The sequence below is a fragment of the Macrotis lagotis genome, chromosome 7 (assembly GCF_037893015.1).
Source record: "Macrotis lagotis isolate mMagLag1 chromosome 7, bilby.v1.9.chrom.fasta, whole genome shotgun sequence".
Classification (NCBI taxonomy): Eukaryota; Metazoa; Chordata; class Mammalia; order Peramelemorphia; family Peramelidae; genus Macrotis; species Macrotis lagotis.
In genome coordinates this window covers 200,956,917-200,969,332 of record NC_133664.1, presented here as the reverse complement: position 1 = coordinate 200,969,332, position 12,416 = coordinate 200,956,917, and the positions used below count along the sequence as shown (strand labels likewise).

Genomic DNA, 12,416 nt, shown 5'->3' with positions numbered 1-12,416 from the left:
TGGACTGATGTGGGGCAAGAGGAGCAGAGTCAGAAGAACACTGTACACCCTAACAGGAACATGGGGGGTGATGATCAAGCTTAATGGACTTGCTCATTTCATCAATGTAATAATCAGGAACAATCTGAGTACCTGTGATGTAGAATACCATTTGTATTCAGAGAAAAATCTGCTGAATTTATACAAAGACCAAAGTCTATTACCTTCAATTTTTTAAAAAAATGTTTCTTATGTACCACATAATTTTTCTAGTCTAATATTTTATTTTCTCCTTAAAGATATGGTTTCTCTCTCAACACATTCAATTTCAATCTATGTATAGCATGGAAACAATGCAAAGATTATCAAAATGACTTCTGGGGGGGGAGGGAAGAAGGGACAGTGGGAGGGGGGGATGTGTAAAATTCAAAACCTTACCAAAACATGATAGGTAGAAACTACTATTGTATATAATTGAAAAACAAAATATTTAAAATAAAATTTTTCATAAAAATAATAATCCAAACCACTAATAATGAAAGAAATGTAAATTAAAAGAACGCTTGAGTTTTGACTTTATACAAAGAAAATCAGTAGAGATGAAAAAAGAAATGAATAATCAACGTTTGTAGAAGGAATTGTGGAATAATAGGCGCATTTAATATATTGTTTGTAGTACTGTGAATTGATTCAAGTAAACTAGAAAACAATCTGGAACTATGCTAAGAAAGTAATGACCTACAGGCTCCAATACTAAGCATATATCCCAAAAAAGGTCAAAGACAGAAAGAAAGGTACCACATTTTCCAGAATATTTAGAGTAACTTTGGTAGTAAAAAAAGAAATGGAAATTAAGTAAATGTTCATCACAGGGGAAATAGCTAAACATATTTTGGTACATGAATGAAATAGTTTTATGAACTAATAATATAAAAATCAAAAAGCAGAACCAGGAAAACAATATATACAATAACTAGAATAATGTAAAGAATAATTGAACAGGAGTTTTGAAACAGTTCAACCATTCTGGAGAATAATTTGTTATGCCCCAAAAGCTATAAAACTGCATACCCTTTGATGCTTCCTGGAAGAGATCTATAATCATTCATAGGAGTTTGGCCTATTCATCCACACAGAAAAGACCAAATGGATAAAGAAGGTTTATTACTTAGATTTCAATATACATTTAAATAGTCCTAGAGTCTAGATAAAATATGAAGGATAATTATCTAGGCCCAGGGTTGAGGAAAAGAATGAGAATAGCTTGTATTACATTTAGGTGACTTTTTAATAAAACACTTTTACTGACTTAAAGCTTCCCATGAAAGCAAAAACCCATTTTTAATGATAAAAATACTGGGTTTTTTTTGGACAAGGCAATGAGGTTAAGTGACTTGCCCAAGGTCACACAGCTAGGTCATTATTAAGTATCTTTGGCCACATTTGAACTCAGGTCCTCCTGCCTCCAGTGCCATTGATCTATCTACCACACCACCTTGCTGTCCCTAAAAGTACTGATATATAGCAATGAGATATAGAACACCACTGCCTCTGAAGAACTAACGATGAGTGTCATAAAGAAGGCAATGGAGAGCAACAAGTTGAGTGTAAAGATAACGGAATAGGACAGGACAGGAATTAAGGGCATCATCATTGTATGACAATAAGAGAGGATGTGCTATTTTTTTTTTTGAGACCAAGTGAGGGATAACAGGGATAGGGTCAAAGTACTCCTCAGGTAGACACCCTTTGGATGCTGAAAGCAACAAATCTCTCCAGCACATTCAGTGGATATTGTGACAGACATTTGGAAAAATATAGACTAGAGTCAGAGGATTGGTAGGCATACATGAATTACAGTCTGCATTGTTCCAGGGAACTTTTGCATTGATGAGTGACAGATCATATAACATCCCTTTACACATTCCATCCTCAAGCTCAACTGAACTTTTATACCCATCCCTAAATTGGTCATGTCCTCTCCATGTGCACAATACAGAACTATCCCTTATGTCTATGATGCTTCTCTCCTTCCCAAGATTGTTCTTTTTCTTTCAGGCTTGGTTCAGATTTCACTTTGTGTGAGGTAGGATACTCCCTCAGCCACGGTCAGTGTTCCCTCTCTTTTCAGAGTGCCTTCCATTTCTTTACCTGCATTTGTGGGTGTCACTTCAATAGAATTTAAGTCACTTGAGGGCAGAAACTGTTTCATTTTTGTCTGTTTCCCCAATGCCTAGTCTGCAGTACTAAATGTAGAAGGAAATTAAGAAATACTGATTAAATTGCCCTTGATTTGCTCCATTTTAATTAAGAAGAAAAAAAAAAGAACAGTGGTGATGGCTTTGGCACAGTCCTGGAGGAAGTAGGAAGGAATATGCTCATAAGGCAGATGGATTAGCTTAAATGAGATGTGTGGGACAAGTTCAAAGGAGTGGTCCAGGAAAAAGTACTATGAGATTTAAAGAGATAGAGTTCACTTTCACCTGGAGAGAATTGGGACAGGGCATTTAAAAAACCTTCAAGGAGCAGAAAATGGCATGGAGAAACTTCAAAGTATAAAAACTGGGGTGGGACAGGAAAAGAAGAGATGTGGCAACCGATGGGGGAAAAAATGGTATGGGGACAAGACAGATACTATAGATGAAGAGCAACTTGGCTAGAAGATTAGGTGGGGGACATTAGCACATAAATATGTTAAGGGTAGCTAGTTTAGCAGAGTGGATAGTTTGAAAGCCAGTATGAAGATGTTATCTTGGGGGCAGTTAGGTGGTGCAATGGATAGAGTACCAGCCCTGGAGTCAGGAGAACCTGGGTTCAAATCTAGCCTTAGACACTTAATATTTACCTAGCTGTGTGACCTTGGGCGAGTCACTTAACCCCATTGCCTTAAAAAAAAGATGTTATCTCATTTGCTAGGTAGCAACTAAAGGCATTTTATTGGGTTTTTTTTTTAGGTTTTTGCAAGGCAAATGGGATTAAGTGGCTCACCCAAAGCCAACAGGGCTAGGTAATTATTAAGTGTCTGAGCCTGGATTTGAACCCAGGTACTCCTGACTCCAGGGCCGGTGCTTTATCTACTTCACCACCTAGACGCCCCTACTAAAGGCATTTTAATAGTGATATTATTAAACTGATACATTAATATTTCCAGGGTCACAGGGCAGGAAATTGGAGCACGGATAAACTGGAAAACCACTGAGGAAGATATTACATGAGCCGAGGGAAAAGGATAATAAGGGTCAAACATAAGGTGACTCTAGTGGGAGAGGAAAAGAGGAGGAAGATGTAATACTGCCAAAGTAAAAAGCAAGAGAACCTGGCAATAAATTGAACATGGGGTTAAGGGAGAGGAAAAAGACAAAGATACTCTGAGATTCTGAGCCAGTGAATGGGATGATGGGACTGCCACATGAGTTGAGGAAAAGGTAGGTTTTTCTGTGGGAATAAGTAGATCAGTTTGAGATATGATACATTTGAGATGCTGGCAGGATATAGTTAACATATTTAGCAGTTGAAAGACATGAGCCTGGAGTTCAAGAGGAACGTTAATAAGATGTAGAGACAGATTTGTGATCCCTCTGCATTGAGTCCATAACTAAAGGCAAGGGAGTGTATCAAATCACCAAATGAAAGCTCAAGGCCCCAAACCTAAGGGAAAACAGATAAATACAATAAAGAGATCGAAAAGGAGGTAGGAGAGAGGTAGGAGAACCACAAGAATGCAAATGTCATAGAAACCAAGAGAAGAGGGGATGTCAAAAAAGGGGAGGAAATAGTCAAAAGGCTTTTCATAAAATTCAAGCAGGATGAGGAAAACTCCAGTGGATTTAGTAATAAGATGTCTCCTGGTAGAGAATGTTTTGGTCAAATAATGAAGACAAATATCAGACAGCAAGGAGTTTAATGTGGATAATAAGGACTATTATACACCATTTCCCTTCAAATTTGGCTTCAAAAGGGAAGAAAGAAAGAAAAAGAGGTGACAAAAGTTTGAAGGGATAGAAAAGTCAAGTGAAGATATCAGTAAAATTATAGTTAGAAGGTACCTAACTACAACTGATTCCCTAAAGACTTTTTAAAATTTGATTATCTTTAAATTTAATATGTTTGAATTTATTTTAACTATTAAAGAGAAAAGTACAAAAAAAATTTATCTCAATCCCAGACAAAAATATGTTTACTAAAGGCAATAAGTACCTACCTTTCAGATTCAGGTCACTGGATCATAATGAAAGCACCTAGAATCAATTATAAGTTCCGTTTCTGCTCAAACCTCATCAAACAAATCAATAGCAGATGTTATCCTCTCCTACTTACTTATAACTGGCCTTGACCAGGAGTTGCTGGATACGCTTTGCTGTTTCCTCCGCTGTCTCTGTATCACCCAGGTTTTCTCCTTCCTTTCCATCTCCTTCGGGCAGTTTCAGGATTTGCTGCAAGGTGGACTGAAGCTCTGGCAACATGGCTTCCCACTCCTCTTCAAGATCTGGTGCCACACCTAAGGAAGAAGACTTATTTAATTTGGTTGCTAGCCTGCTTCATACTGGTGTAATGAAAGGGTTATCTGGGTTAGAGCTCACTGGGAGCTGTAGCTTGCCGCTTGGCTCTCATTTCCTGCAACTTCTGAGCCTCCCTTTGAAGAGGTTGGGATAGGTCAGCATCACTTAGCTATGGAAACAGAATGGATGTCAGGAGTTAGTAAGGGCATCTGATTCCAATTCTCATCTTTCTAATCTTTTTCTCCTAGGCAGGAAGGCTGCTTACCTTACACGAATAAGGGTTGTTGGCTAAGAATGTGGCCAGCAGTTGGATAGCATTTTTACTCACTAACACTGATTTGTCAACTAGACGGCCCACAGCAAGGGTCACCACTGCCTGGAAGCGTGTTAAGGGAAGAGCCTACATGAAGAACAAGGCAAGTGTCAATCATAAAGCCCAATACCTATCTAAAACATAGAATACCTGATCTTTTTTACTTGATTGGTCACTCTTTTATTTCTAGGAGTACCAAGAAATTAATATAAGATTGCTAAGGGAGGTGCTGTTCTTGGTTGGTGAAGAAGATCAATAATGTCCTTAAGTGTTGCTTTGAAATAAAGATTAAGGATGACCTTTATGACTATCATCCTAACTTAATAAGAAGACATGTGAGGACCTCTTAGCTCTCCAATGGAGTGGATATATAAGTTTTACAATCTGAACACCTCCTTCAGACTTGATAATCAGATATAGTCTAGAGGAGCCCATTGCAATACAGGGGCCTCACCTTCTGCTGGACTATTCGAGTAAAAAGTTGCAATACACGGCTCCGCACAAAAGAGTTAACATCGTGACCATGGGCTTGCAAGGTGTCCAAGAATTGATCCCGAGTGCCCCGGGCTGCCTCTTCCAGCTGATCCCCATTCAGCACTTGTAGTACCATTTCTGTCATAGCTGCAAGAACTGCATTGCGCATCATATAGTTCTATTAAGAGAGAAATGTACATTAAGGGCCTCAAAGCAAAGCTGAGGCAGAGAGGAGCAATAACTGACTTAAAACAATTTTTATTGATAAATTATTTTAACTTCCATTAAATATATAACCATTCTAATACAGGGTTTCCCTAAAGTCTTTTTTTTGGCAAGGCAATGGGGTTAAGTGACTTGCCCAAAGTCACACAGCTAGGCAATTTTTAAGTGTCTGAGGCCAAATTTGAACTCAGGTCCTCCTGACTCCAGGGCCAGTGCTCTATCCACTGTGCCACTGAGCTGCCCCTTCCAAAAGTCTTAATAAAGTTTTAAGAAGTATAAAAGGTAGAACATGATATATAGAGAGTGCTTTCAGTGGAAGTGAGGGTAGGACAACCTTAATCTATTACAGTTTACTTCTACACTAAGACTTTTGGAAATCAAGTCAAGTATAGGAACAAGAGCCTAAAAAAAATAGCACAAACCAAACCAAAGAACCCTGAAAATAATTAATCAAAACAAAACGTGGCTGAAAATTATTATACTTTGTATACAACACATATATTAAAAAAAGCAATAATCTTTGTTATTTTTTTCTGAGATCCAAATTAACAATACATGAAATAGAGATTTTAAACAATCCAATTTTAGAAAATGAAAATGAAGAGGTGGAGCCAAAATGGCAGTCACACCTGACTTTTTGCAAATTCCCCTCCAAAGAACTTAAAAGTGCTTCAAAATGAATTCTAGAGCAGCAAAACCAACAAAAGAATGAATGAGAAGCAATATTCAGCTCAAGATAACTTAGAAGATTAGGAAAAGAAAGGAATGCAGTCTAGCAGACTATATCCAGGAGGGACCCCATTGCTTTGCAAAAAAACCCAAAAAACCAAAAAGAATGAATGGGCCAAAGAACAAATAGAAACAATCAAGAATTTCATAAAAAAGAATTACAGCAATGAGGCATACCAAAGTTTGTAGGATGCAGCCAAAGTGGTACTTAGGGGAAAATTTATATCTCTAAATGATTTAACAATACTAAACAGCAAAAAGAACAGATCAATGAATTGGGTATGCAATTAACAAAATTAAGAGAACAAATTAGAAGTCTTCAATTAAATACCAAATTAGAAATCTTGAAAATCAAAGGAGAGATTAATAAATCCAAAAGTACAAAAACCATTGAACTAATAAAATTAGGAGCTGTTTTTATGGGGGGGGGAGCCAAAAAGATAAACCACTGATTAATTTGATTCTTTTTTAAACAAGAAAATCAAACAACCAGTATCAAAAATGAAGAGTGAACTCATTACCAATAAAGAGGAAATTAAGGCAATTATTAGGAGTTATTTTGCAAAATTATGAAACCAACAAATCAGACAACCTAAGTAAAATAGATATTTACCTAAGAGTAGATGGATACACAAGTGAATTCAACTAAACATTTAAAGAACGATTAATTCCAATTTTATATAAATTAATTGAGAAAAAGAGCAGAAAGAATCCATCAGATTCCTTTTGTGACATGAATATGGTACTGATACTGAAACTAGGAAGAGTGAAAACAGAAAGAACATTCGAGATCAATTTCTCTAATGTGGGGGCGGCTAGGTGGCATTGGGGTGGCTAGGTGGCGTAGTGGATAAAGCACCAGCCTTGGAGTCAGGAGTACCTGGGTTCAAATCCGGTCTCAGACACTTAATAATTACCTAGCTGTGTGGCCTTGGGCAAGTCACTTAACCCTGTTTGCCTTGCAAAAACCTAAAAAAAAATTCTCTAATATGTATTAATGTAAAAATTTTAAAGTATTTTAAATAAAATACTATTTAAACAAATCACAGGAATATATCACACACAATACATTGCGAAATTAGATTTATACCTGGAATGTAGTACTGATTAAATGGAAAACTATGAGTATGACTGAGCATATTAATAATAAAACCACAAAAATCATGATTACTTGAACAGATGCAGGAAGCTTTTAGCAAAATACAACACTAATTCCTATTAAAAACTCTAGGAAGGGGCAGCTAGGTGGCGCAGTGGATAAAGCACCGGCCCTGGAGTCGGGAGTACCTGGGTTCAAATCAGGTCTCAGACACTTAATAATTACCTAGCTGTGTGGCCTTGGGCAAGCCACCTAACCCTATTTGCCTTGCAAAAATCTAAACAAATAAAAAAAACTCTAGAAAAAAAAGAAAAAACTCTAGAAAATACAGGCATAAAGGGAGTTTTCTTTAAAATGACAAGTAGTATTTATCTAAAATCAAAAGCAAGTATTCTCTGAAATGGGCATAAACTAGAAGTTTTTCTAAAAGATAGGCATAAAGCAAGGATGCCCATTATCACCATTATTTTTCAATGTTATACTAAAAATGTTAGCTATAGCAATAAAAAAAAAAAGAAATTTAAAGAATAAGCATTCTTTGTAGATGATGAGAAAAGTCCAGAGAATCAACTTAAAAACTAGTTGAAATAATTAACAGCTTTGGCAAAGTTAGAGATATAAAATAAATCCACATAAATTATCAACATTTCCATATATCATCAATAAAATTCATCAGAAGAGGTAAAAAAGAGAAATTCCATTTAAAATAAAATACTTAGGGGGTGGCTAGGTGGCATAGTGGATTGAGCACCAGCCCTGGGGTCAGGGGTACCTGAGTTCAAATCTGACCTCAGACACTTAATAATTACCTAGCTGTGTGGCCTTGGACAAGCCACTTAACCCCATAGCCTTGTAAAAAACAAAACAAAACAAAATACTTAGGAGTTTACCTACCAAGACGAAAACAGGAGCGATATGAACACAATTACAAAACACTTTTCTCACACATAAAGTCAGATCAAAACTATTAAAATATTAAGTGCTCATGGGTAGATCAAACCAGTGTAATAAAAATGACAATTCTACCTAAATTAATTTGCTTATTCAGAGTCATACCAAAAAAAATTATTTTAATGGAGCAGGAAAAATAATAAAATCCATTTGGAAAGAAAAAAGGTCAAGAATATCAAGAGAATTAATGAAAAAAATGTGAAGGAGGTTGGGAAACTACACTAGATCTGAAATTGTATTACAAAGTGATAATCATCAAAACAATCTGGTACTGGCTAAGATATAAGAGTAGTGGATCAATAGAATAAATTACATACACGAGTTTGATAAATACAAAGATCCAGACTTTTGGGACAAGAAGCCACTTTTTGACAAAAATTGCTGAGAAAATTGGAAAGCAGTATGTAGAAATTAGATTTTGATCAACACTTCACACCATCTATCAAGATAAAGTCAAAATATGTACATGATTTAGATATATAAGCAAATTAGCAGAGACTGGAATAGTTTGCCTGTCAGATTTCTGGAGAAGGGAAAACTTTTATTATTAAACAAAAGATAGATGTAAAATAGATAATTTTTGTTATATTAAATTAAAAACTTGTTGCACAAACAAAACCAATGAGCCAAGGTTAGAAGAAAAGCAGAATACTGGGAAAAACTTTTACAATATCTCTGATAAAGACCTCATCTCTGAAATATATAGAGAACAAGACTCTGATAAAGTCCTCATCTCTGAAATATATAGTAAACAAGCCAAATTTATAATTTATGAGTTCCCCAACTGATAAATGGCAAAAGAATATGAACAGGCAGTTTCCAGATAAAGAAATCAAAGCTACCTATAGTCATATGAAAAGAATGCTCTAAATCATTACTGATTAGAGAAACACAAATTAAAGCAACTCTGAGGTACCACCCCACACCTATAATTTGAGAGAAAAGAGAAATGACAAAAGAGGGGATGTGGGAAAATCGGGGCACTTAACATACTATTGGTGGTGGTGTGAAATGATTCGACTATTCTAAAGAGCAATTTAAAACTATGCCCCTGGACTATAAACTGTGCATCCTCTTTGACTCAACAATACCATTACTAGGTCTGTATCTTAAAAGAGATCAAAGAAAAAGGAAAAGGACCCATGTACTTAAATATATATAGTAGTTCTTTTTATGGTAGCAAAGTATTGGAGATTTTTTTTAAAGGAATAGAATGCATTTGGGAAGGAAGGTGGTACCTCTTTAATGGAAATGAATATTTTCCTTATCAGAGGATATGCATTTATGAGAATGAACTTGCTTTCTCTTCTGGAATTGGACTTTTTTTCTGAGAAAGTAAAAGTTTTCCTCAGAAGGCAAGAGGGAACCAGGGTCATTTTCCTGCAGAATGGATATATCTAAATAGCTACTGGAACACTGGCACAATTCCAACTTCTAAGTGTTGATTGTCCTTGTGGCAATCAGGATGGTGAACCTGACACTTTGGAGGGCTCTCAGTGCTGGCCAGAAGATTCTTTTTTGTGAAGGGGGTTAGTAGTGCTCCTTGAATTCCATGTTTTCTTGACTTTCTGTGTTTCTTGTTTGTGGAGCCTTTAGCTAAAGGACAGGATCATCTTGTTTGGTGTCACTCCAGCCCAAGAGAAAGTATGAGATGAGTTCTGCCTATTTTGTTTTTTTCTGGAGGCTGAGCCAGTGAAGGAAGTATTTTATCCTTTCCCTAAAGCTGTTTTCTGAAGGGGGTTTACTCTGGAAGAATAAATTATTCTGTTGGAGACCTGCACAGTTGCTGCTCTTTGGGTCACTGTGATGGGATTTTTAGGACCTCTGGATTGAAAGAGTTTAGGGTCCCCTTGTTGAAGAAAATGAGTCCTTCAACTTTCTTTGGCTGCCTTCATAGTCATCCCTCTCAGTCTTTTTCATCCTTGGCACTCCAGAAATTTCCCCTGAATGCTCAGCTTTGGGAAAAGATTGGGAAAGCTTCTGGAGGGGACAAGTCTGATAATGGTCCCAGTTCCCTGGTATGTGGGATTCTGTGGGTCCTGCTCATTGGAAACTTTGTTGGTCTTCTGGACTTGAGGACATGGCTCCTTTTAAGAGAAGAGTTCCTCCACCTTGCATCCCCTCCACCCTGATCTTCTCTTTTGGAGCCTTCTACTTTGTGTGAGACTGAATCGATGGTCTTGGTGTGGCAATCCCAAGGTGTCTGTGGCTCAAAATTCTAGTACTCCCCTTGGCCTGGGCTGCTCTGTTCTGCTTCCATGAACACAGAGCTCTTGGGCATCAGCCACATCCCCAATGGGCTTTCTTTGGGGGTTGTGTCTGGCTAACTTTGGAAGCCTGAAGACCTGGGGCAGCTTTGAAAGTGATTTTCTGATATCCTCACCAAACTGAGTTCTAGTTCATTGGAAAGCTATAAAGAATTGGAAATTAAAGGAATGTTCACCAACTGGGAAATGGCCAAACAAGATGCAGTATATGATAGTAATAGCATATTAATGTGCTATAAAAAATGATGAGCAGGTAGATTTCAGTAAAACCTGGAAAGACTTATATGGATTGATGCAAAGTGAAGTGTGAAGAACCAGGAGACCATTGTACATGTTAACAACGGTTACAGTAATATTGTACAATGATGCATATTTCCAGAGAAAGAACTGATGGAATCTACATATAGAATGAAGCATACTGTTATTTAACTTTTTTATTTTTTTGGTTTTGTCTTTTTTTAATAACATGACTAATATGGAAATGTTTTATATGTCTTGTACAAATATAACTTTTATCAAATTGCTAAACCACTTGCCTTCTAAGGAATCACTGGTATCAGGTGCCTGTCTTTTCAAAACCTGGGTAGGGGGGATTGGGATGGATAGAGGCTAAGAAGGGGAAGAGAGAAATGCTATGTCTTCCAGTAATTACAACCTTAACAGACAGGAAGTCAGTGCTCTTCATCATTTTCATTCCTTTTACCAAGATTTTAAATGGGCAGCTAGGTGGCACAGTGGATGGAGCTCTGGCCTTGGAGTCAGGAGGGGAGTTTGAATCCACCTTACAGACTTACTAGCTGTGTGACCTAGGACAAGTCACTTCATCCTGATTGCCTCGCATCTAGGGCCATCTCCAGTTGTCCTGATTCATATCTAGACCCAAATGGTTCTGGAGGAGAAAGTGAGTCTGGTGACTTAGCACAGCCCTCCTAACTCAAATACAAAATCAGGTGGTTTATCATGGCATCAGCTCCTTAAAAGTTTTGAAACAGAATTAGTGATATTAGTTTATAATTATTTCTTTGTTTTATCTTTCCCTGGCTTAGAGATTTACTTGGTAGAGGTTGGGGACGGCAGAAGAGTATTTTGAAGTCAAAACTATAAAAAAATAAAGACTGAAAATTTTTACATGTGATTGGGAAAAATTAAATATTAAAATTTTAAAAATGCACTAAGGTAAAGAAACAAAAGAAGTAATTACAAAAGAACTACCAAAAGGAAAAACTCCTGAATCAGAAGTATTTACAAGTGAATAATATCTACATATAACACAAATTAATCTTAAAAATTGAGGGGGGGAACTCTACCAAACTTCTTTTATAAGTAAATACTGTCCTACCCCTGCCTAGGTTCAGAAAAATGGGTCCTTGATACCACTGATTTATGGAAGTTGGGAATGTTATGATGTAGTATGGAGCAATTCCTGAAAAAATTAAAGTAGAAAGGAGTACAGGAAGAAAAAATAGGGAGGGTCTAGATCTGGTTAGTGGATACTGGGTAGAATTCTAACAATGAATAAAGGGAAAAGGTACTTATATGTGCATTACCTGGGTTAGTGGTATTGGGTATGTGGGATTAGTTATAGGGCAAGGAAGAGGCAAATGATCCTAACATATATAACTAGCCAGAGATGCTACAGGTCCTGGGTCCTATATAAACATTTGACTGCATAATTCTGATCCACACTACCTTAGGGAAAGGTAGACTTAGATGTGAGCATAATTAAGAGCAAGTGGAAAATACTTGTGAGCAAATATTTGTTGTTACCCCATTTTGTAAGGAATTTCTGTAAAGACTGTAAGGAATATAGGAAGCTATTGATAGGGGCAACTAGGTGGCGCAATGGATAGAGAACTGGCCCTGGAGTCAGGAGTACCTGA

The 12,416-nt window shown here is 36.9% G+C and overlaps 1 protein-coding gene across 4 annotated transcripts in view; it reads right to left on the bottom strand.

Annotated features, from left to right (window-relative positions):
• Nucleotides 1–12,416, bottom strand: part of NCAPD2 (non-SMC condensin I complex subunit D2) — a 43,357-nt gene that overhangs the window by 17,117 nt on the left and 13,824 nt on the right. For all 4 annotated transcript variants that reach the window (XM_074194444.1, XM_074194446.1, XM_074194445.1 and 1 more), the window contains 4 exons: nucleotides 5,246–5,443; nucleotides 4,744–4,878; nucleotides 4,560–4,647; nucleotides 4,297–4,477 (listed from right to left, as the gene is read on the bottom strand). In XM_074194444.1, the coding sequence (XP_074050545.1) occupies nucleotides 4,297–4,477; nucleotides 4,560–4,647; nucleotides 4,744–4,878; nucleotides 5,246–5,443 (602 nt within the window). The remainder of the gene's footprint in view (nucleotides 1–4,296; nucleotides 4,478–4,559; nucleotides 4,648–4,743; nucleotides 4,879–5,245; nucleotides 5,444–12,416) is intronic.